This window comes from Channa argus, chromosome 20 (genome assembly GCF_033026475.1).
Source record: "Channa argus isolate prfri chromosome 20, Channa argus male v1.0, whole genome shotgun sequence".
Classification (NCBI taxonomy): Eukaryota; Metazoa; Chordata; class Actinopteri; order Anabantiformes; family Channidae; genus Channa; species Channa argus.
The window spans coordinates 3025830-3050621 of record NC_090216.1 but is presented as its reverse complement, the minus strand read 5'-3'; the positions used below and the strand labels follow the sequence as shown (position 1 = coordinate 3050621).

At 41.8% G+C, this 24792-nt stretch overlaps 1 protein-coding gene across 5 annotated transcripts in view; it reads left to right on the top strand.

The window, feature by feature from the left end:
* The window catches only part of srcap (Snf2-related CREBBP activator protein), a 33482-nt gene that overhangs the window by 2631 nt on the left and 6059 nt on the right, over window positions 1-24792 (top strand). Inside the window, exons 3-34 of one of the 5 annotated variants that reach the window (XR_010911851.1) lie at window positions 265-3272; window positions 4103-4144; window positions 4477-4740; window positions 5968-6153; window positions 6307-6447; window positions 6612-6804; window positions 8072-8241; window positions 9389-9479; window positions 9629-9718; window positions 10036-10209; window positions 10363-10589; window positions 10800-10977; window positions 11386-11522; window positions 11625-11794; window positions 13951-14280; window positions 14792-14978; window positions 15080-15249; window positions 15836-15987; window positions 16112-16327; window positions 16419-16583; window positions 17227-17382; window positions 17554-17883; window positions 18375-18550; window positions 19245-19558; window positions 19658-19860; window positions 20329-20498; window positions 20645-20841; window positions 21315-21429; window positions 22840-22965; window positions 24032-24208; window positions 24419-24502; window positions 24627-24749. Coding sequence is in view for 4 of the 5 variants with exons in the window: in XM_067488264.1 (XP_067344365.1) it covers window positions 504-3272; window positions 4103-4144; window positions 4477-4740; window positions 5968-6153; window positions 6307-6447; window positions 6612-6804; window positions 8072-8241; window positions 9389-9479; window positions 9629-9718; window positions 10036-10209; window positions 10363-10589; window positions 10800-10977; window positions 11386-11522; window positions 11625-11794; window positions 13951-14280; window positions 14792-14978; window positions 15080-15249; window positions 15836-15987; window positions 16112-16327; window positions 16419-16583; window positions 17227-17382; window positions 17554-17883; window positions 18375-18550; window positions 19245-19558; window positions 19658-19860; window positions 20329-20498; window positions 20645-20841; window positions 21315-21429; window positions 22840-22965; window positions 24032-24208; window positions 24419-24502 (8100 nt within the window). In the remaining variant the exon portion in view is untranslated. The remainder of the gene's footprint in view (window positions 1-264; window positions 3273-4102; window positions 4145-4476; window positions 4741-5967; window positions 6154-6306; window positions 6448-6611; window positions 6805-8071; window positions 8242-9388; window positions 9480-9628; window positions 9719-10035; window positions 10210-10362; window positions 10590-10799; window positions 10978-11385; window positions 11523-11624; window positions 11795-13950; window positions 14281-14791; window positions 14979-15079; window positions 15250-15835; window positions 15988-16111; window positions 16328-16418; window positions 16584-17226; window positions 17383-17553; window positions 17884-18374; window positions 18551-19244; window positions 19559-19657; window positions 19861-20328; window positions 20499-20644; window positions 20842-21314; window positions 21430-22839; window positions 22966-24031; window positions 24209-24418; window positions 24503-24626; window positions 24750-24792) is intronic. The other 4 variants (XM_067488264.1, XM_067488262.1, XM_067488266.1 and 1 more) reach the window with 4 other exon arrangements.

Sequence of the window (24792 nt, the reverse complement as noted above, 5' to 3'; positions counted from 1 at the left end):
ATAAAATAGACCATTTTTTAGAGAATGTATTTTTTTTGACATATTTGTCTGCTGTGCTCCTTTGCCTTTTGTAAGACGAGAATTCAGTGGCTGGTAAGCTGTGAGGAGACTAGTGTCATCGTGACTGCATAGCTTATTTCCACAAAATGTTTTAAATTTGTGCCTTTTTAAATTTTCCCTTCTATGTCTCTGTTCATTTTAAAATTTTCTCATGATATCCACACTTTGATAGACCCTCAGTTAACAGCTTTTAAACCCCCTTAGGTGCAGTGTGTAGCGGGGGCAGCACAGAGGAAGGACGCTCTGGGGAAGAGGCGGTGCGGCAGCTTGCCTCTCCGGCTGTGGATGTGCTGGGTGGCAACCCCCAGGCTGCACAGAATGTGGCTGGGGAGTCATCTCGGCATGCCCCGCAGCCGGTCACAGCTGCCCCCCGCCCAGTCCCTCCGATCACCAATCCGTCCACCGTGCCATTGCCGGAGAGCGCAAACACAGCCATACTTGGCATGGAGAGTCTCCCGATCAGCAGTGACTCTAAGAAGAGCATCTCAGAAGAAGTCCTCGCTAAGGAGAAAGTTGCTGAAGATGTTGGAGTTGCGACACCACTCACGGAGGACTGCAGTTCCTCTGCGGAGATGCAGCAGCTTCCAGCACCCTTTTGTTCCTCACTTTCCTCAGATACACAGACTGAAAGCACAGTGCCAGAGTTGCACTACGAGTGTAAAATTGATACAGAGGAGGGCCACTCAAATAGTCAGACAAACCGGATTCAGCCACCTGCAGAAGGTGCCGGACTTGTGGTTATTACAGCAACAAAGGAAAAACAGTCTGTCACGGTGGAATATGAACCCAAGACTGGAACAAACATGGAACTTGGTGGAAAAGAGCACACAGGTGGAAATGCGCTTCCACAACCTCAGTCTCAAATCTGCTTCACAGTTGGCTTTGATGTCCCCTCAGAACATGGGGCTATGGAGCAGTTTGACAGGGCTCCACTTGATGCAGACCAAGGCAGCCATACACCCCAGTCAGGTGCTGAGGTTCAAGCTGGTAGTCACCAGGATACAAAATCTCCTCCACTCTCTTTACTCTCATTTGGCAATAGTGAGATTAAACAGACTGACCTGTCACAAACACAAGTTAAAATCATCTCAAATGATGCCGGAGAAATACAGAAAACAAACTCTTTGGGATCGGTTGAGACTAGTGAACATGTTAACACACTCGTTGAAACAAAACCATCTTCAGCTGAAATACTTGAGAGCCCAATGTCAGGAGAATTGTTTTGCTCCAGCAACATCCAGAGGAGCTGCGATGCCCCTGAAGGAGAATTGGTGGAAAGCAGCACCAGGGACAAACAAACTGACACGGCAACCTCTTCAACTGACTTCACAATTTTGCAAGAGTGCATTTCAGCACAGGAGACTGCCTCAAATTCCCCTTTGCTTGGCACAGGTCTAGTGGTCTCACTAGCAGAAACATCTCATCCTTCTGATCAGATCCCCACAACGGAGACGCCACTGATAGCTGAGCTTGTGCATTCTACTGATGCTCAAGAAATTGTGGTTGTCAGAGAGGAGGCTCATATCAGTGGCGACTGGTCTAACATGCACCTGAATCAGAGTTATCTCCTCCAGCGAGAGGATGGCAGCGTGTGTGAAGCTGCCATTGTAAGTGAGCTGACCTCTGAACTTTCTACTGGAGAACCCAAGCTCTATGACGAAAGTGTTCAGGGAGCTATCGAGTTGCACTCACAACCAGTGGAAGTGTATCAGTTTTGCAGCCTTGTGGAGGAGGTAGCTGAGGAAACGGTTTGTGCTGGTAGTAGTGCAGAGATATCTCACTGTCCAGCATATGAGGTGAACTTGTTCAACGCGTTACTAGAAAACCCCAATCAGTACACTATCACAGAGGAGTTGGAGTCACATCGCGATTCATCTATTCATACAATTAGTGAAAGTGATGCTGTCATAATTTCCCAGCAGCCCTTGACTTCATCACACGATGCAAATCGAATACTGGTTCCCTCTAACAATTCACATAATTTGTCAACACTGAACACAACAGTGGCTGCTGTTGGGCAGCATTTAGTATTAGATGCTAACCAAGCAGTGGAAGTGGCAAACGCGACCGAGGTTTGTTTAGTTGAAGTAGCTGCTGTTACATCCGACTCATTCACGGTTGAACAGACAGACACAAGTGCACAAACTCTGACCTCTTATTCGCAGGTCAGTGCAGACCAAACAGTGGTGACTGATTCCGCTCTAATTCAGACAGTTCCTCAAAAACAGGAAGCACAGGCAACAGCTGGTTCATTATCCCTCGCATCCCCGGTGGGTTCCGTTACAGTACATGATTCTCATGTAGAAAATCAGCCCTCCCTAAATCAGACCCCGGCAGTCACTGTTGTAAGTGCCACAAAGCCTGAGGCCTGTGTTTTTTCACATGCAGGGACCAAAGAACCCCCTGCTTTGACAGAGATTCCCTCGCAAAGTATTCATAATGTTGCTGTGGCCAAACAAGCCAAACCAGAGACTTTCTGCACCACTCACACCTCGGGTGCTATAAATCCAAACCTGCTCCTTCTTAAACCGGGAGCAACTCCCCTCCTGAAACACCCACCTTCCCTTTCGGCAATGGTGTCCAAGCAACAGAATGCGACTGCAACGCTGGCCAATGCCCACAGTTCTTGGTCTGGCACAAAGTCTGAGGAGTGCCTTCCCCAAACTGTCTCAGCAGCAGACTCTTTATGTGCATCTGTGGCTCTTAGCAGCCACAGAGATCAGACGCAGTGCTCTGTCAATAAAAGTACTGTGGCAGCAGCTCAACCTGTCAAGCTACAGCAGCCTAAAGTGAGCAGTAACGTCACGCTTCAGCTAGCCCACACTTCTTCTGTCACCCCCCCAAGCTCCACAACCATATCTGACAAAGATACTATGAGTTTTTCGAAAACCTCAGCTGAAACAGATCCTGTACCCCAAGTTGTTGACACAACCACTGATGCCACCCCACCCACTACGCCTTACACTCTGGACATGCTCACAGCATCAGGGGAAAGGGAAGGTGCATCATCCACCAGCCCCACTGACCCCCGGGCTGATTCCCTCTACGCCGAGGAGGAGAGTGAGGACATGGAGCAGGATGAACCAATATTGGAAACTGAAGCTCAGGAGGCCACTTCAGGACAGGTTAGCAGTCCAGAGGAAGGCAGTGACGAAGAACCAGACAACGACAAAACAGAGAGTGAGATGTCAACAGCTGGCTCAACACACAAGGTATTCTTACAGGAAAATGGGGAAATCTGTCGATAAAATCCATGTAATCTCAAAGTAGGGTAAGCAAACATAAGAAGGATTTGTGGCGGAGTTGTGGGTTTAAAAGGCAGGCGGACAGTCCAAACGGATTTGAAAATTAGTATCTGATTCATTAGAAAGTAAGGCTAAATAATGTGACACATGGAAGCATTGTGCCTCATCAAAGTGTTTGTCCTTGAATGCCATGGCAAAGCAACTGTGTCAGACTCCACTACAACAAGGGCGTCGCTGAAGTGAAAAAAGGTTTTATAAAATGCCCAGATACAGCAGTGCATATGTTCACAAATGTATAATCTGTATCTTAATTCTTTATACAATGCTGATTTAACCTGAGTTCTATATGGAATCCAGCCCTAAAGCATCTACCTGCAGTAGCTTAAGAGTTGGTGGGATAACGCTATGTTTCCTGTACATATTGAGTATAACAAACAAATGTTTAGGCCGTGTGACGTGCTGCACTCTAGCTGTTGCATTTCAGTGTGTGACAGTTTTATGAAATTAATATGCGAGCTGTAAATCAGCACACATTGTTAAGAAGATTTATCTTTGCTATAAACAAAAGCACTACTTGTTATTACTCTGTGACGTATACCACCATTTTATTATGCTTCCTTGATTCATATGAGGTATGCTGGCATGTTTTACAGTTTAAATATGACATGATTCTACCATTGTGTACATTGTTTTGCATGTAGTTCATATTGATCTATGGTATGTAGAGCAGCATTTTTGTTATTTAGTGATTTATTTCCTTTAAGTTGGCCGCATGCTAAGCCATGTGTGTTTTCCAGCATGGACAGAGCAGGACAGACAGAAAGGCACTGTTCCTTAAGGTAAGTGGTGGTTGTCAGACACCCAGGCAGGCTCCATTTAACAGGGCTGTCACAAACACATCCTAGTCAGGCACTGTTCATAATGTGGAGTGTTTTGACTTTATTTTATCGCACCTTTTTTGCTATGGCAATTCTGCATGAGATGGAAGCAGGCAGAAAATCTAATCGATGGCCATTTTAGAGTTTTTGGGGCATGTCCACATTTGCTTCTTATAAATGCTTCTAACCTAATCCATGCATGTGGCTTTTATCATAGTGACTCATGCTGCTCACCTTCTTCAATTTATCTTTCTAATCATTTTCTCTTTTCATATTTTCTTTTGGCTTTTTAGGTTCGCCAGTGGATAGCAGACAGGGTCACAGTGAATTCATCCCCTGCCTCACCCTCCACATCCTCCTACCCTGGTCCTTCAGCTACCAGTGATTGGTCAATGCCACGACGGGAGAGATCCTCACCCCTCCGTGGTCCTCACGGCAAGTTTGTTTCTCCTTCGTCTGTTGGTGCCTACGGTTCGTCCTCATCCCCACCTGATCAGGGCACCCCTCAGCGAACCCGTGGAGAGCGTCACACTGACATGGCAGAGCTGGCTAAACATGTGAGTGATTGTTAAGATGCATTATTGCAACTTTTTTGTAGAGAACAATGTTACTCAAAGTCAAGAAATGACATAGATTGCTTCAAGCCAGATATTACTCTGAAATTTAGTTTACTTAAACCAAAAGCATGGTATGACCTTACCCATGCAGTTGTAATGCAAATGGGCAATCGTTGGTATAATTCATAATCTCAGTTCAGATCCAAATATGAATGTGGCAGTAAAGCCGACATGTTTGTATTAGCAGGGTGATTCACTAGATCATACCAAACGCTTCCCTTTTCTCCCAAACCTGTATCAACAATAGCCATGACTGTGATACACCACGTGACTAATTGTGCTCCCTTTTAAATCTCACAATCCTGACATGTGCACTGTGCAGTCAGACAAACCTGCCCTCTACTGCTTGATTGTAGTCGTAGAGAGAGACATAGACATACACACGAGAGACTGGGGAGAGAGAAGTTCAACTAAACTTTTGTGGAAAACAAACTTTTTACAATCCCTACATTGTCTGGAACAAGAAGCCAAAATATGGACTGTTGAAAGAACTTGTACCATGTGATTGTCTATACTGACCTTTAAAATGTGTGACCAGAAAGTTTGCACCTCAGTCGGTGTGTTTACATCAACTTAAGTAACCAGATTACATTCCGCTTTCTGGAGAAATAAAATTTCTCAACCATCATTCAAATAGGAAAGCTGGTTTCTGTAATCAGGGTATGGAACTGGGGAAACCGGATTCTCTCCAGGTAGATTTCTCCTGGAGGACGCCGATTACTCTGCCATGTACCAGCATAACCAGGTTTCTAATTGGCTTTCTCCAACAGTATGTGTTCATTACAAAACAAATGTAATAATAAAAAAGCACAATTGTACTGTGTCATAGGAGATTCAAATGTGGAACAATGGGAATCAAGGTGGCAGAATCAAACCAACCTTTTTAACCTTACTGTTTAGAACTGACAGCACTGTGTTTACTTGGAAACACAGTACACTTCTGTGTTCAATTGCAATGTTTTTCTTAAAGTGGTGTTAACAGAGCCTAAATCTAACTCTTTTTATACCTCTAGACACCGTTAAAGACAATTCTGCACACCATCTTGCGGTTGAGTTCTGTCTTATTTGACATTTAACATAACATTACTAGCTGATATTGGTTCAGAAATCAAACACACTTGTATGTCAGAGGGGCTAAATGAGTAGAGTGGTAATTGTGTCTTTTAGGAAGCAGACATTGAGCATCGAACCCAAGCTCTCAAAAGAGAGGGCTTCTGGTCAATGAAACGATTGTCCCGCCTGACGGAGCCCCAGCGACCCAAAGTTCACTGGGACTACCTGTGCGAGGAGATGCAGTGGCTGTCTGCTGACTTTGCCCAAGAGAGGCGCTGGAAGAGAGGGGTTGCTAGAAAGGTAATAATGATGGATGTTCCCTTTGCACATATAGACACACATGATATGAGTAGTATCCATAAATAAAACCCGTTTCGTTACTATATATCATTCTATTTCTGAGGATGTATACGGCATATGTTCTAGATTTAATCTGTTGTAAAATGTTCTTAGGTAGTACGGATGGTGATGCGCCACCACGAGGAGCTGAGACAAAAAGAAGAAAAAGCCAAAAGAGATGAGCATGCTAAAATCAGAAGAGTTGCCTCGTCTATTGCGAAGGAGGTCCGGGCTTTCTGGAGCAGTGTGGAGAAGGTACAGATGATTCACCAAAACTGAGAAAAAGAAACATTCATGTGCAGCTATGCAATCTGAAAGTGTCATAATATGTTTTATTTATTACTTGTCATTTTTCTTGTAGCCTTTATCAAATTTTCTCGACCAGTGTTTAAGGGGTTTGTGTCTCTTGTCTAAAAAAGGTTGTGCAGTACAAGCAGCAGTCCAGACTGGAAGAAAAGAGGAAGAAGGCTTTGGACCTCCAGCTGGACTTCATTGTTGGACAGACGGAGAAATACTCAGACCTTCTCAGCAAGTCACTAGCACCCGTCAGGCCTGCTGAAACTGTCCCTCTGATTCCCCAGAAGTCTCTGCCACCCCCAGTTGATGAGGATGGTGAGATTTTTATTTATTTATTTATTTATTTTAAAGAAAAGCTGCACCTTTTTATAAATAGAGCTCATTCTCTCAGTATTTTAATACTGAAAGTTTTTTTTTTTCAGAGCTGATTCATTGGTTCAGACAGGGACGTTGTCATAGCTACACAACAAAGACTGAACCTTTTTAGGCTTCCACAGAAGTAAAAAGCTGTTTTTCACTGTCAAGGTTATTTCTTCGCTTAACGAATCAACCATGTTCTCGTATTTCTGTAAGTCTCACATGTATCCTGGCGTGAGTGAGATGATACTAAAATTTGACAGTGCAGTAAAACATTTTTTGGCACTTTATGGACACGTATCATTGCTTGGCAACATTCAGGTTTAAGCCTTGTTAGACCTGACAGACCAGTCTGCTGCCCATGTAGCCAAACACAGATGATTTGGATGCATGAATGTGAACAGTAACTTAACTTTAAAGGTCATCTCGACCTGAGGAAGAATTGACTTTGCAGTGGTTCATTTTGGTGGGTCATTAGTCCAGTTCTAACTTCTTTTTACTATCTGACAGTTTTGTGTTGCTAAAGTACAAACACAAGCTCCTTAGCTGTGAATCACTTAATTGTAGCCTAAATTTTCATAGAAATGTCCTCCGATTTAATCAAGCGGCTTCCTTAAACTGCTTTCCGATTTTAAAAGACATTTACAAAACCCTAATCGGATCGAATCAAACTCTAGTTAGTTTCCACCTTGATATTTGAATTTGAAGTAGATGTAAACCAGAACAGCTTCACCAAGAACTTATACTGAACAAGTTCATTGGTGTGACAGCGTTGACATTGATCCATCCCAACTATGAGGACTACTTGGCAGGTTTGAGCTTCACAAGCAATCTGCTGTAAGCAGCACGTTTTCTTTGCTAGGGTGAAAGTTTTACTTTCACTTAAATAAAAAGTTTCACTTTTTATTTCATGGGGACTTTTAACAGTCCAGAACAGGATGGAAGTGTTCTCATCTGTTGTGGTATATTGTTTAGCTTGGATTATTCCATGTGGGGGAGAAATAAATTACCAAAATAACAGTACGAGAGCAAATAACCCCCCCTAAAACATGCACCCTGCAGCTGAGCTTTTGTGCAGGAAACCTAATCAATTAAATGATTAATCAAGACATGATCTACACAGAACGTACACTGGTTTATTTGAGATTAAACCATCTTTCAGATTCCTCAATTTTATCACAGTAGTTAGGAAACTATACAAAACTATTACGTTTTCTTTATGCAGATAGAGACTTTGAGCCTCCGTGTGAGGAGGAAGACGATGAGGAGACGATAGAGGTGGAGGAGCAGCAGGAGGGCAATGATGCTGAGAGCCATCGGAAGGAGATTGAACTGCTGAAGGAGGAGGGCATGCTACCCCTGGACCAACTGCTCAGCACTTTGAATCTGCCACAGGTACATCCTCAACCTGAATGCACTAACAATTTTCTCTAAAAGTAAAGTGAAACTGAACTCAAGCTTACATTGTGTTTAGCAAAAAGCTGCTATTAAATCCTTTACTTATAACTACGGGTTATGAGCACACTAAAACCGAGAAATACCCCTGACTTGAGGTGTGCCTAGCAGGATTAGGCGTTTCTAAAAAAGGATTATGTAACACTAGAAACAAAAGCAGATTGTTTCAAAGATAAGGCACCTGATTAAAATGATTTAAAATGCAGAAAAGTGTCTGTTTCTTTAAGCCTTTTTCACACATGCATAGGAACCCTGAAATGCTTCACATTTTATCCGGTAACAGTGTATGTGAGAACGCAAATGTCAGAATGAGACGCTCCTCTGCTTTATCCTGTGAGCCCATTATATGCATGAGCCCCTGCCTAGAGCACTGTCAGGAAGCTTTAAAGGGAGTGAATGGGCAAGTCGAGGAACTTCGAATCAACTGTTACAGCATCTTTGTAACTTTTTCTAGAGGTATATTTGCTGTAAACAAAACAATGTTTCATGCAGCCAAAGTTTTTATTTATTTTGTATTATGTCCCCTGTATGTGTTGACTCCTCACTGAAATCAAGCTTTTATGAGTTTCTCCCATGAAGACACTTCCTCGAACAGTGGCCAAATAAATAAAGTCTAAATTTAAAAAATAGAAAAAATGTAATGTCACAGCTGCGAAAATGAGCTCCACTGACTGCCTGTCTTTGTCTCACAGTGCTGTCACTCTGCTCCCACACACAGAGCAAAAACAAATAATAAAAAAAAAAGAAATGAGCATCTTCTGTCACCATACAAAAATCAGCGATCGATGTTTCTAAAATAAGAAATTGGATGACTTATCTGCTCCGTTAATGTATAACCAGGATACTGTAAAGATATAAGTTCATGTACACAGACAATGTTGCTGTCCTCAGACCTTCGTATGTTAAAGCTGATGAATTGAACATTAGTGAGCGTAGCTTTTGGGGGCGGGGGGGTATGATGCTCTCCTATAGTTTTACTTACGCATGCTCAAACTACTATTTTTACTTTACATTTCAATTTGCACAAAGTAATTTGGATCACAAATGTCTGCATCTCATTTAATCATCAAATCCTTGGCTTGGATAGGGCTTGGGCTCAGAGGAAGAAGGCTCAGATGAAACTTCATCAGTGGAGGACGAAGATGAAGATGGAGAATTCACTGCCAATGAAGAAGATGGTAAAATCCCTCTCATACATACTCAGTTTTAGACATTAGACATATTTTCTCTGAATGAAATAAATTGTTTGGTGCTTATAATGAAGTAATCTTGGGAGGAGTAGTTCATTTAGTGATCTAATGTTTCGTTTCTTTGTCCACAATTTCAGCTGAGGATGAGGAGGACACCATAGCAGCCCAGGAGAAGGTAGAAGGAAATGTCAACCATGCAGAAGAGCTCGATGACTTGGCCAAAGAAGGTAGGTGCTTTGTTATCAGAAAAATCAGTACTCACCGTCGTTAAATATCATGTTGAAGTGCTATTTTAATTACTGAATATTGAGAGAGCTTTTAGGAAACCAAAGTGTGTGTGTATGAATGAGAGCTTAGACTTCATTAAAAAAATGAACCGTGGTTAATAAGTGATCACAGTCCACGCTCAGCATAGACGCTATTGTTGCGTTTATACTAAATTCCTTTTTACATAGAGCTTTGTTTAGTAGATGTAACAGCTGTGTGTTAATGGGCATTTGGAGCAGTGAACCTCTACCCTGACATGTCTCTGTTTCCCTTGTAGGTGACATGAGTGTTGAGGAGCTGCTGGAGAAGTATAAAGGAGCGTATGCCTCTGACTTTGAGGCGCCTTCTCCATCTGGCTCTAAACCAAGCTCTGAGTCTGAGGTGTCTGGGGATGATGAGGAGGAGAGCGATGAAGATGAGAGTGACGTGGAAAGCAACAGTTCCTCCACAGGTATTAACCCACCAGTATAATCTCTCAAAAATGGTTTATCTGCCCAAATGGTGACAAACCAAATGTGTCCACTTTAAGAAAAGAAATACTTAATCATTTATGTTTTAATGCTTGTTTGCTGATGTTGATTCATGTTGCATAATGTTTTTTCAGATTCATCAGGAGACAGTGCAGAGGATGATGAGAGTGAGAAGGAGGAAGAGGACATTCAGGAGGAAGAGGATGAGGAGGACGGCAGACATGAAGGGATGGAGGTTTTGTTGAAGGAGGGAGATCACAGTCCCACCGCTTCTAGCTCACGGCCAAAGAAAGAAATCAGCCACATTGCTGCTACTGCAGAGAGCCTGCAACCTAAAGGCTACACGTTGGCTACTACAAAGGTCTGTCTTGATTTATTTAAACATTATTTATGTTTTATGTTTAACGTAACATTTATATCATTTTGAAGAAGTGTTTGTTCTTAAATGACTTGAGACAAAATGAAGCACCCATTACTTATTTTACTATGAAAATCTTTTAAAATGTTTAATGTTGAATTTTCTGCATCTGAAAATGAAAATTTTCTCAACTTTTTTTTTTTCCAATAAAAGGTTAAGACTCCCATCCCTTTCTTGCTTCATGGCACATTACGAGAATACCAGCACATTGGACTCGACTGGTTGGTCACTATGTATGAGAAAAAGCTCAATGGAATTTTGGCCGATGAGATGGGTCTTGGCAAGACCATCCAGACTATAGCTCTGCTAGCTCACCTCGCCTGCGAAAAAGGTTCTTGTCTTATTATGTGTTTGTACTATTTACATAATGGACATCAAGTTTTCTGTGGCTCTGTTGTGGAGTCTTGAGTAGTATGTGGCTTATTCGGTTTAGTCCTGCATCTACTAGTTAAGGAACATTTACTTTTGCTCTTGGCTTTTGCTCTTGCCTTCTTATAAGCAGGACAAGAACTCATTGAATCACTTACAAGTTGTATAAAATGCTGCTATGAAGATTTGTAGTCTACTTTAATTTCTCTGTTTACTTGTAGAGCCTTGCAGGGTCAGGCACAGTGTTTTTCAGATTCTTGCTCAAAGTGGCTGTGAAAATCCTTTTGGAGACCTTTTCATGTGTTTACACATTAAATTAGCTTAGAAGTTTATTCTTTTATGATTTTGATGTCATTTTTGCCTTGTTTAGGTAACTGGGGTCCTCACCTTATCATCGTACCCACCAGTGTGATGTTGAACTGGGAGATGGAGCTGAAGCGCTGGTGTCCTGGGTTTAAAATTCTCACCTACTTTGGCAGCCAAAAGGAGAGAAAGCTGAAGAGACAGGTGATGATCCCATGTGTTCATTGGTGTTTCAAAAATGGTCAAGAATAGGGAAAAGGTCAGTAACACAAATGAACTTCACTCTGTTTTATTTTTCTTCCTCAGGGATGGACAAAGCCAAATGCTTTCCATGTGTGCATAACTTCATACAAACTGGTGCTTCAGGATCATCAAGCTTTCCGACGCAAGTCTTGGCGATATTTGATACTAGATGAGGCACAGAACATCAAGAACTTCAAGTCCCAACGCTGGCAAAGCCTGCTGAACTTTAACAGGTCAGTAGAGCTGTTTTTTTTTTTTTTTTCTCTAACCCCATAAGTAGACATTTAAACTCTGTACGCCTCTAAATGAATAATGAATGTTATTAGACTCATTATTCAAATGACCCTAATAAAGAATGCAGGGATTTGATTAGTGGTATGAAATGTGACAAATATGAGTCGTGCTGCTGCAATTTGAATGATCTCGAGAAACTATATTCCACAAGCTGGAAGCCTTGTTAATAAGTTCATTGGAAGATATTACCAGTGCCCGCTTAAAGCTTGAACATATTTCCAGACACTGTTCGCCTCCAAAGCTGAGCTGTCCATAACTACTGGAGCTTCAGAAGTTGTTTGGTCCTGCACTTTAAATAAGAGAGTTGTCAAACAAGAAATGTTGATGTTGAAAATGTTTTCTTTTTTTTTGTTTCTGCTAAAGACAATGTTCTAAAAATTTACTTTCTCAGCAGGTCTTAATAATAAATGTGGTTCTGTTGCTAATGTTTAAACTAACAAGTACTTATGCAGAGGCACGGAGAGCGTTGCTAAAAGATTAGTGTCAGTCTGACATTGAATGATAGTAGGTGGTGGTCTGGGCTGGCTAATTATCGTTAGGTAGGTTTGGTAATGCCCAGCAGCTCCTGTCTGTATGTGAATCCCAAAATTGTCTCCTGTTGTTTTAACATTAAATTTTTTTTTATTTTTTATTTTTTTAAGTCCAGATGTCAGTGTCAATCCATGTATTTGATAAAACATTTAAGGAACTGCCAGTTCTGTTCATCTCTTGGTGGTGGTGTTAAAGTATCTACCAATGTGTAACTCGCACAGACAGCTTACAGATGCATCCTTAAAGAAGCAGTTTCGCTTTTGTTTTTTACAACAAAATGGCCTGTGATTGCAGAAGAGAAAGCACATTTTAGGCAGAACTGAACACCAATGAGTTGTTTGCTTGTTTTTGTTTTTGTTTTTATTTATTTTACTCATTATTTTGTCCTGATAGTACAATGCTCATTCTGACAGATTATAAGAACAGAATGAGAGTAAAAGTCCATTGTGGTGTGTGAAAGTGAATGTTTACCAAAAAATCGTAACATTTAAAATGTTTTCATTAACTAATTTAATTAGACTAACTTCCTATCATTTGGCCGGTAGCCTGGTCCAGATGGTGGTAATTTGTCACTGTTACTCAGAGCTCCAAAGACTGCTGTAGCTTTTTCTGCACACGAGCAGACATTCGTATGTACAGGCACTAAAGAATGAAAGGTAATTAATAAAAACCAGGAAGCAACTGAAATTGTTCATTTTGTGTTTGATCAACATCATGTCAGCATTACAGAGCTTTATAGCAACATTTAAGGAAGTTTTTGACTGCAACTTAATTTATTTATTTATTTTGACTCAGTTCAACTGCTTTCATCCTAGATGTTCTCAGTACAATAACGTGCCTGGAGTATTGCCCTGGTTCCCTCGATTAAAAAATGGGAACAGACAAAAATAAATAAATCTGAATTTATCATAGTTGTGTTGGATTACTGCATAAAGAAGCTCAGTGACAAACGAGATAAAATTCAAATTTTTGGGACTTGTACCTACAACACTGAGCAGCTACCTGCAAGCCGACAAATTGATGGACATTTTTATATTTTTAAAATTTTTATTTTATTATTTGATAAATAATATCATATTTGATAAAAAGCCAGATATTAAGTCTTAGTAGTGATTAAAAACACATCTACGATTGAGTGAATATTCTATATTTAGTGGAAACACAACTCTACATGAATGCTAACGCTGGCACCTGTTTTCCAACACCATCTAAACTTTGTAAGGTGCCAATTTTCAGTTGCATTTGCAGCATTGTGCCAAAAAGAATCGATCGATGAAGGTTTAATGAGTTTTCAGCAACAGCTTTGAACTCGATCCTTTTGCAGCAAAAACATGGAGGGCTGACTTTCATGCAAATGTTTACATTTATGGCAGAGCACTATGGAGAATAAACATCAACAGAACTATATTTTTCTCCTGATAAAAGGAGAAATATAAGCTAGAAATAACAAGACCTTTCTTTCTTTTCCCTTCTCAAATTTGAACCCACTTCTCATTTGTCATGTGAAATCCCTATGATATAAAGCACATTGAACTGAACTTCTCCAAACCTCCTCCACTTTCAGCCACCGGCGATTGCTGCTAACAGGAACCCCGCTGCAGAACAGCCTGATGGAACTGTGGTCGCTGATGCACTTCCTCATGCCCCATGTCTTCCAGTCCCATCGGGAGTTTAAAGAGTGGTTCTCTAACCCGCTGACAGGAATGATAGAGGGCAGTCAGGAGTACAACGAAGGCCTGGTCAAGAGGCTCCACAAGGTGTTGAGGCCATTCCTGCTCAGGAGAATCAAGGTTGATGTAGAGAAGCAGATGCCCAAGAAATATGAGCATGTTGTACGCTGTCGCCTCTCCAAAAGACAGCGGTTTCTCTACGACGACTTCATGGCACAGGCCTCGTAAGTTATGACTGAAATGAAGAATTCACAATGAAGTGCAAGCCAAATTTTTGTTTTGGAAAAAGGGGACAAGAGTATAGCTGTCTGAAAGGTATGACAGAAATATGGAATTTTCTTTTTACCTGGCCCAGTTCAGGAGAATTTTTATTAATGTGCTCACTTTTTTTTGTTTTACTGTTTTTGTAGTAAATAGTATAAAATGTCACCAACTAAGACACTAGAAATTTCTCATCACATTGAGCTCACGTTAACCTTCACATTGTTAATTTTTTATCAGACACATCAAAACCCATAGAGAACCAAAAAAATGGCGGCTCTATATAACTATATACCCACAGCTTAAACCAAGTTTTTGGCATTTTTGATTCAACTGTGACTTAAGTGATTCATCAATTATTTAACCAGCACCACATACTGTTCCATTTACCTGTAATTGAGTTTATTTTCCAAAAGTATTATTATTTGTAATGCTTTGTGTTTCCATTCACCACCTTTTGTCCTTGATTCACAGGACCCGGGAAACACTGGCCAGCGGCCACTTCATGTCTGTCATCAACATTCTCATGCAGCTCCGCAAAGTGTGCAACCATCCCAACCTGTTTGACCCCCGGCCAATACAGTCTCCCTTCATCACAAAGCCCATTGTTTTCCATACAGCCTCCCTGGTCCAGGACGCCCTGGAGGTCTCTCCAATGAAGGTCCGTATTAAAGGAAGAATAGGAAGCTTTAGTTTGACATTTGGTCACATAAGAGAGCAGTAGTTAAAACGGAGAATTTCAATACGTTTCTGTGTCCTCAGCGCTGCGACCTGTCTATGTTTGACCTTGTGGGTTTGGAGAGCCGCGTGTCCCGCTACCAGGCAGATGCCTTCCTGCCACGACACAAGGTCAGCCGCCAACTAATCCAGGAGATCATCGAGTCCCCTGAGCCCCCTCCTAGACCCAAACCAGTGCGCATGAAGGTCAACAGGTACACACTTCAACTTCAGATACAAACCACAGTAAACTTGTAAAACCACAAGCTGTGCAGGGAAAATATTACTGAGCGTGAAACAGTACACATCTGGCTAGTAGAGTGACACATACTACGACTTTCGAATGTTCTGTACTGTTCCTTAGCGTTTGCTAAAGGTCACCTCCAGGTGTGTTTTTGTTTTCTTAGATTGCTGCCAATATAAGTCAGTTTTTGGGCCTTTAAATAGGGCTGATGGCAAACTCTAGTCTATTGCAGCTACTTAAGACACAGAAAGTAACAGTGGGCTTGTCTTTGTTGTTGTCTATCCCCAGCACCACCCCATCAGTTGCTATTGGACAGTGTTGTTCACACAGTGTTGATTGTGTGAATCGAGTTGGTAGTAGTGAAAAGGAAATACATTTTTCTCTGTGATTTAGTGTTTATTTCTTTCCCCTGCTGCATATTTTCAACCCAACAATACACACATTGTGTTGGTAACACATATACATTGACTGGATCTTAACATAAGCAATTGAAGGAGCTCAATAAGAGAGAGAAGTGGACATCAGTGTTTATGTACTGTCTGTCTGTTTTTATTTAGGATGTTCCAGCCACCTCCTAAAGGTGATAACCGGCCTGTTCTGCTAATGAACAAACCTACCTGCTCCGTGCCCCCTGCAGCTCAGTCCACAAAACCTCCTCCAATCACTGATGTCATCTCAACTGCTGCGCCTGCACCTGCGGTTCAACAAGGCAAGTTAAAGGGATAACGCCTTCTCGAAAGATTGAAAATGGTGAAAATATATCTTCTGCATTCAGGAATTATTCAATATCTCACTACATTCAGTTGTTTTTTTGTTTGTTTGTTTTTCTTTAGTTGTGTGTTCTGTGGCACCCACGCCCCCTCCTCGCCCCCCCATGCATCCTGCAGCTCAAACCGCAGTCAGGTCCAATGCCCCAAAGCCTGTTTTCACCGTCCGGCATCCCACTGCCCCCTGCACAGCCAGCATTCCTGCACATCCAAGTCCAAACACCACCAGCGTCATGCCTCAGAGGGTTCTGCTCAGTCCAGACATGCAAGCTAGGTTGCCTTGTAAGTACACACTGACATTATTTTCAGTTCTCCATGAGCTGTTCAATTCTTATACTGTACTCTTGTTTCTTTTTGCTTTTCCCTCCCTAAGCCGGGGAGGTGGTGAGTATAGCTCAGCTTGCCTCCTTGGCGGGGCGACCTGTTTCATCATGCCAGGGCAGTAAACCCGTCACCTTCCAGCTCCAGGGCAACAAGCTGACTTTGTCTGGAGCCCAGATTCACCAAGTCCCAGCAGCTACTCCACGCCCAGTTCAAGGTTTGTGTTGGAGACCTTTTTGTAGTATGAGCGAATTAGACAGCAGTGTGTCTGCCATATCACTGTCTCTCGTGCAGTCTTAGGATAAACTGTACAGTGGTTGGAAAATTGTATACCCTGATTTACTTGATGTATTGCACATCTGAAACCAAAATGGAAGCCGTAGAAACACGATTCTCCAGTAGGAAATCTTCTATAGATGGTCACTGGAAAGAAATAAAAAATCTCATGCAGTTATCATAATTGGCATGGTCCGTTATTTGCCTTTTGGTCTGAAGTCAGAGATTGGACATTATGGGAAAATTGTGGGTTTGTGTTTTGATGTTTTGCCACCCTGAGTCACACTAAAACTATTTTAAAGTTGTACTTTACAGTTAATATTTAGATGATTGAATTAGTTCAGCAATAAACTACAAAGACTTAAATAAAGTAAATTGAAGTAAATTGTGAGTTACAAAACTGAAATTGATATTAATAATATTAAACTGATTAGGACTCTGTTTAGCCATAATCACTGTTTTTACATTTATTTAAATGTATTTATTTTTCAGCAGTTAGGTTGAGAGAGAATAATGAGGTTACTAATGGTTATACTGTATGAAGGACTGTGTGACAATGTGTCCATATCACTCTGATTGTGTAGGTAATGTGATGCACCTGGTCTCCAGTGGGGTGCAGCACCACCTCATCAGCCATCCTGCCCAAGTGACTGTCCAGACATCAGGCAACATACACCCTGCATCCACCTCCTCTGCTGCTCCACCTACCACCCGGCTGCCTCATAATGCCTCCTCTCAAGGTTTTAAACTCTTTTCTCCCTCAGTGTTTCATTCCTGTTTCACCTCATACACAGAAATTAGACAAAAATATTATTTATCTTGAAATGACATTTCAAAGTATTAACTGTTTTGATTAGAAAGAACATTCTCAGTTTGCATATGACTGCTGTCTTTCTGACACTGTTCCTCAGTGACCCCCTCCATGGTGAGCAGCCCAGGTGTCGTGAAGATCGTTGTGCGTCAGTCAGCAGGCAAGGAGGGCGGGCCTGTGCCCACCCTGGCAGTGGCCCCTTCCCCTCGTATTGCTCCTCAGGCCTCCCCTTCCCCGCACGCTCATGCCAACACAACCCCTGTCAGAAACACTGCCCCCCTGCAAATTGCCCAGCGCACCCCTGGCCCTGCTACTGCCCACTACACCATAGCTCCTCCCAGAAACCCCACCTCTTCCTCGAACCAGCCCCAACCCCCTCGCCCTGTCCTCAAAGTAGTGCAGCCTCCTCCATCAAGCACAGAGCCACCAGGTGAGACAAAAAGCTCCAGCTGTTATTCTCTGAGCTATGATTCCTAAGGCCATCTGCATGCATGATGAGCAGACCTGGGTCCGATTAGTATTGCGACTTATCACTAGTTGTTCTTTTGTATCATTCCACTAATCGGCTTACAGATCTCAGCCTGGAAATGTACAGAGAAGTTTAGGTTGTCACAGGAAAGCATCTCAAAGTCCAGTTTAAAGTTTCAATAAACTGATTCATCAAATGTAGTGTAAATGAGAAACATAGTTTCTGTAATAACTGGAAAGGATCATAATCAGATTGGAAACATTTTATTGATATTGTGCACTTCAAAACTTTGTCCTCCATCAAATAAATATGAAAGCAGCTTCTAGTGTCAGTCTCTCCTCATACATCTTTCTGTGGAGTGAAAATTAACAATGAGTGGAGGAAACTTTTTCTGATTTGACGATGTGACATTATCTGAAGTTGCTTTGTTCTTTCTCTTGTCGTCTCCTCAGCTCCAGCTCAGGTGTCCTCCTCATTCGCTGCCTCCAAGTCTTCAACAACACCACGTGATAATAGCAGCACCAGCAGTCAGACACCAGTTGCCACAAAGACGAGGCCTGCAGTTGCAAAAGCCAACCCTCCACCGAGGAAAGTTCCACGCCCGCCTCCTCGCTCTCCGTTCCACGTGGTAAGGAGCTCCTTACCTTTTTAAGATTGAATACCATGTTTGTTTACGTTGTAATAGCAGACGTTCTATGAGCCATGTAGCCCGCACAGCCACCATCTTGCACATGTCCAGTTTTTACTGTTGTGGACTTTAACTCCTTGACGGCTGTACTATATTCATAAAGTAGTAGAAGTAGAACAGGAATGATTTCTGTACAAACTGTCGAAATTAGAAGTGCGTAACACTCCAGTTGCCTATGTAATGCAATGTGACACAAACGGAACAGATTTTGTGCTGATCGTCTGTCTGCATATCCAGTTTTGGTCAGTGAGCTGCATTTTCAGTTAAGGAATGATAAACATGATCAAATTGCACTAGGCAAAGAAAAGCTGTGGCTTTTTATTTTCAGTTCCGTTTACTGTCTGATCTTTATTTCACCCTCTACTCCCCCTGCAGTTTTTAAGCCCGTTCCCAGAATTTAATGCATATACATTTATTTTACCCGTTACGGATGATTTATTTTTTTGCACATCACCTGCAGGTAACCAAACCCATGCAAGACCAGTAACCACTATAGAGGCAGAACATGTAGGCGGCTCAAGTTCAAAATTAATCTCCTTCACCACTCGTACTTTCCATTTATAAGAAACATAATCAGTTGGGTTTTAGCAGTTTGTGTCCCACCTCTTTACCTGTTTGCCTCCTTACTCAACAGTCGTGGCTGGCAGATTGCCTCAAACAGCAGCGTGACAGCCAGCTGGACTTCATCATTCGAGTCAACGAGCGTCGCTGTGGGGCGAAGCCCATGTACGGACAGGAAGTGTTGAACTTTTTGACTTTTCTCCCTGGTTCCCGACCAACGCCTGCTACACCGAGCTCCCAGGGCGAGTGGGGTCGCTCGGGTCACAGCAGCTGCCTGTACGCGCAGTCTCTAAACCAATTAAACTACTGGTTTCAGAGTCATGCTGTGAGAGCGGCTATCCACAGCATGGAGCAGAGGCTGGAGCTGCTCAATGACATGATAGACAGGTAGGCTTACCTGACGCATAACTAAGAAATTAAGAGCTTTGACCAAGGGGAAAGATTTGTGACTTAACTGTTAACAGTGTTATTCTTTGTCTTTTTTAGGTTTACATTTGTGATTCCCCCAGTGGAGGCTCCTTCTATCTCCATGCACTGTTGCCATCCTCCTCCATCTCTGAGCCACAAGCAGGCAGTATTCTCGTCCATGCTATCAGCTCAAGTCGCTCCGCTCACTCGCAGCTTCCACCGCATCCAGTGTAAAATGAGGACCCAGTTCCCAGACCTGAGGCTTATACAGTATGATTGTGGTACGTTGTCAAGATGGGTATCTGCAATATGTTAGACACTAGGAGCAGAATCAGTTTACTTTTTACCGGATGATTACAATTCTAATATTTTTTTTCTAATACAATTGCGCCGTACTCAGAATATTGCCTCTTCACAACATAATTTCCTGCTGGAAAAGCCCTGGTCTGCATGTAGCCTGATTTGGGAAGATCTTCCACCGTTAGTCCGAACATCCATTCATCACATTATTTCTCCACTTAGAGTGCCAGTTACTTATGTGTGCATACTTACTCTATGTTCCAAAATGTATCATAATGTGGAAAGTTGTTCAATCAGTGAAGATAATGAATAAAATAATAATGTTAATGATTTCTCAAAGTAAAAGGTTTCTGGTTCTCTCCTTGAATCTGTACAAATTTTCATACTTATTGTCACCTCTAGGTGTTCTGACAAAACTTTAATTTGATCCTTGTGTCCCCTGTGTGCAGGTAAACTTCAGACACTACACACTTTGCTGCGGAAGCTGAAGACGGGAGGCCATCGTGTGCTGATCTTCACTCAGATGACACGTATGTTAGATGTGCTGGAGCAGTTCCTCAACTACCATGGACACATTTACCTACGCCTGGATGGCAGCACCCGTGTAGAGCAGAGGCAGGTTAGTACGGACAAGTATTCCAAAGGACTTGATGCTTCCATATAGTTTCTAAAGATTCCTCTTAATATTCTAGAGAAAAAACAAGTTTGGCACATGGCGTATTTCTAACACTCATTCTCTCTGCATTTTCTTTACTTGTGCTTCAGGCCCTCATGGAGCGCTTCAACGCAGATCGACGTATCTTCTGCTTCATCTTGTCAACTCGCAGTGGAGGTGTTGGGGTGAACCTGACAGGGGCTGACACCGTTGTTTTCTATGACAGCGACTGGAATCCAACCATGGATGCACAAGCACAGGACCGTTGCCATCGTATTGGTCAGACCCGAGATGTCCACATATACAGGTGACTAGGTTCTAGTGTCTAGAATACCAGGGTTCTAGACCAAAATTGGCCCTTTCTAGGCTCTTTTAGACCTGCAATAAATAACATTACTGGATTTGTCTATGTGAAAGTGTCTTTGTCTTTCAGACATTTTAGGCTGTTTTATATTCAAGCATTGGGCCACATTTACTGCACATATTGGGTTTTTTTAAAGTACATTGTGGGAGTTGTACCATCAATGAGCTCCTCTCAAAGCCCTAAAATTTGTTAAACTGATTGCGCATATTTCAGTGATCAGAGTACACGTGTAAACAAAAATTGTCCCTCACACCCATTTGCTGCAGCTATGTTTGGGGGTAAAATGGGAATGGCATGCGATGTAGTTGAGGTGTCAGTCATTACCATGCTGTTTTAAGACCTTGATATTTGCCGTCCTCTGCTAAAATGGGTTTTCAGCAATTTTATTTATGCATAATTTTAATGTTCTCTTGCAGGCTGATCAGTGAACGAACAGTGGAGGAGAACATTTTAAAGAAAGCAAACCAGAAGAGGATGCTGGGAGATATGGCTATTGAGGGAGGAAACTTCACCACTGCCTTCTTTAAACAGGTAGGTGGCCAATCTTTGCCAAAAAAAAATTAAAAAACCTGCAAGGTTTGTGGACAAATTGCATGTTTTGTTGAATTATGTAATGTAAAGTAAATACAGGGGGGTAAACATAGAACTTTGCACAAATGCGCTGTTAAACAGAATTTGTAGCAAGTCTGGTTAAGTAAGAACTTGGTAATTGTCCCTGGCAAATATCACAGCTTGCAAACGTTGCAAAATTAAAGCTTTGAGATTTTTTAAGCAGCTGTGCACACAGCATGTTTACGATCTCCCAAGAGATTTTCAATGAAGTCAGGCAGCTGTGGAGAGCATTTTAAAAGCTTCAGGTTTTGTTTCTTGAAATAGTTTTTGGTGTATTTTGAGGTCAGTTTTGAATCGTTGTTGTAGAATCCAGCCTCTTTTCTCAGGTGACCATACTTTGGCACGTGCTTCAATTCCTTCTAAATGTTTTTGATATAATGATGAAAATTAAGTTAGCAGTGCATGAACATTAAGGGGAGGCTTGTATTTAATGTGTATTTTCTGCAGAGGTTGTGCAAATTTTACTTGTATCAAAAACTTAATCCATAATAAACAATTGTCTTTATATTGAATCCACTTGATAATCAATCCTTTATGCTGTGTCTTTAAGTCAACTTTCATGGTTTTATGAGTGTAACCCCAATGATTATATATTTGGAGGTTTTAGAAAGCAGGTGACCTACACCTAAGACTCCACCTGAAGGCTGCACTAAAACTGCTGCTGTTGCTCACGTCTTCTGTGCAGACACAGCATTAGGGCTTTTTCAAAAACAAAATCATTTTCTGTGGAACAGATGAATATGCATATTTTACTCGTACTTGACTGTTTCTCAGAGTTGTCACTTTGGGGGGGCAGCTTATTTGGTAGAGCAGTCATGGTTGGTGGTTCGGTTCCCACTGCTTCTAGCCAAACGTCAGTGTTCTTGTACGAGACATGGACAACCCTTTAGTAGTGCCATTTAAAAAACACGCAGCTCTCCCCATAGGGATCAATTAATGATATTAAAAAGTTACATTCAATCATCAATTTTCCCTTTTCATTTTAGTTTCAGTTATTGTGGCTGCCTTTCATACCTGGCTTTTAATCATCCAAACACATGATGGTGACTGAGATGCTTAAATAACTAATCACGAGTAGAAAATTAATTTTTATTGCAGAATCAGGTTATGCCCTATTCCCCTTCAATTAAATTTGTTCTAATCCACCTTTATGTTACACCACTTGTACTATTTGAAGTATGCAGGCAGCATTTTCTAATTAATACATTGAACGATTCCATTAGCAGTCAAAGTATGACTTATATCTGTTATTGTTGTTTTTTTTTCTCCAGTACAGAGAAAACAATTTTCACAGCTGAATTGTCTCTTTCCCTTTGTTTTTTTTCTCAGCAAACCATCCGAGAGCTGTTTGATGTAAACGAGGGGGAGAAGAGAGAAGTTGCAGTGGAGCTGTCTGTGCCCCAGGCAGAGGAGGAGGAGGCTGTCAACAAACAGAGCACCACCATTTTGGAGCAGGTTGGATACATCACATGGGCCATAACCTTACATATATTATTGTAATTGGAACTGGGAATAACTGAATATTTTGTGGCCACACTTTATAATCTCACACTTTATAAGCACACATTTACATCTAATTATTTAGATGTAAATGTGTGCTTTTATCCAAAGCGACTCTCAAGTGAGGTACAAGTCAGCAAAAATCTAAGTCAAGTAGAAAAGATCAAAGCAAAATCCTATCAGAAAGTGTTCACATTTCATGAAATAGGGAAAGGACTTTTTTTCTTTTTTAAAAAAAAATAGAGTTAAGTGCATAGGAAGGTGCGAAAGAGTTACATTTTGCAGCAGTTACTGATACTCACTAAGAGCAGATAGAATCTTGGATTTGCGCCACTTCCTCTCGGCACTCCTGAGCACGGTGTGCTGCTCACGGATCAGAGGCTGAGGGATGAGCAGGTCTAGAAGAGATGGTGCAGAGGCTGTCCGTGGCTGCATCTGTATGGAGGGTGAAGAGGTCCTGCGGTGGGGACAGAGTTGCAAAGACCAGTGAAGATAAGTGCTTCGGAGTGAGAGACCTGAGATTACGGCGGAATGTCACAGGTGTGGTAGGAGAATGTGAAGGTCTAGGAATGAAGACTGTGAGCTGAATGAAGATGTAATCGGATAAATGCAGAGGAGTGACCAAGGTGTTGCCTGTGGTGCAGTTCCGGGTTTGCATGAGGTCCAGGTTGTTGTCGGTCGGGGGACTGGAGACCAGTCTCAGGTCAAACGTGTTTTAGAAGAGCAACCACATCAGCTGCCTGAGGTTTGCCCAGGTGGATGTTCAGGTCTCCATCATATTTGTTTTCCCATGCACGAGATAAATTCATGCAGTCTCATATCTCTGATGCCCGTATTGGAAAATGTAAGCAGGGATAAAATTTGTCACATCAAGAATTACATTTGTTAAAGAAAATTAGCACAGAAAGACAGGAGAGGGTTCTTTTAAAGGTTTTTATTGAGTTTTAGCCTCAACTTGTCAAACAACCACAACTACAAGCGATGAGCAGATGACCTGATCCCCGTTGTGTGATTCTTCCAGGCCTTGTGTCGAGCTGAGGATGAGGAGGACATCGTAGCAGCATCTCAGGCTAAAGCAGAACAGGTGGCAGAACTGGCAGAGTTTAATGAGAACATACCTCTGGATGATGGAGGGGAACAGGAAGAAGTGGAAGAGCTCTCCAAGGCTGAGCAGGAAATAGCAGCTCTGGTGGAGCAGGTAAATTAATACAGCTCTGGTATTAATTTAATAAGTCATATACAAAAGGAGCAATGGTTTAAGCTCCTAAATGGATAGATCATATGTTCATAATAAAAAAAGAGATTTAAATAGAAGAGTAGTGTAATTTAATTTTTTTGATCTGCTATCTATGGGAGTTGTATCATTTGTTCATGCTCAATTAACACCATGTACTCCGCCTGCCTCTAGCTCACTCCCATTGAACGCTACGCCATGAACTTTTTGGAAGCCTCCTTAGAAGATGTTTGCAAAGAAGAACTGAAACAAGCTGAAGTAAGTCCACACTTTCATCTCATCATTTTTTCCTGTTTTATGGTATTATTGTTTGATAGGCCGGTTTCAAGGTTACTTAATGATACAGTGGGTAACTTTTTTTTTTGTTTGTTTTTTAAACTAGAAACAGGTTCCGGTTCTCTTGCTGGCGCTAGCTTAAGTTGCGTATTGAAACTTTAACAATTTTAAAAACAAAGATTACCAAAGGAGCAATAAGACTGTGCTTGAGCCCCAACTGGTTATTCATGTGAGTCAAAAAAAAGTTTTAAAAATGTCCATCAAAATTTCCC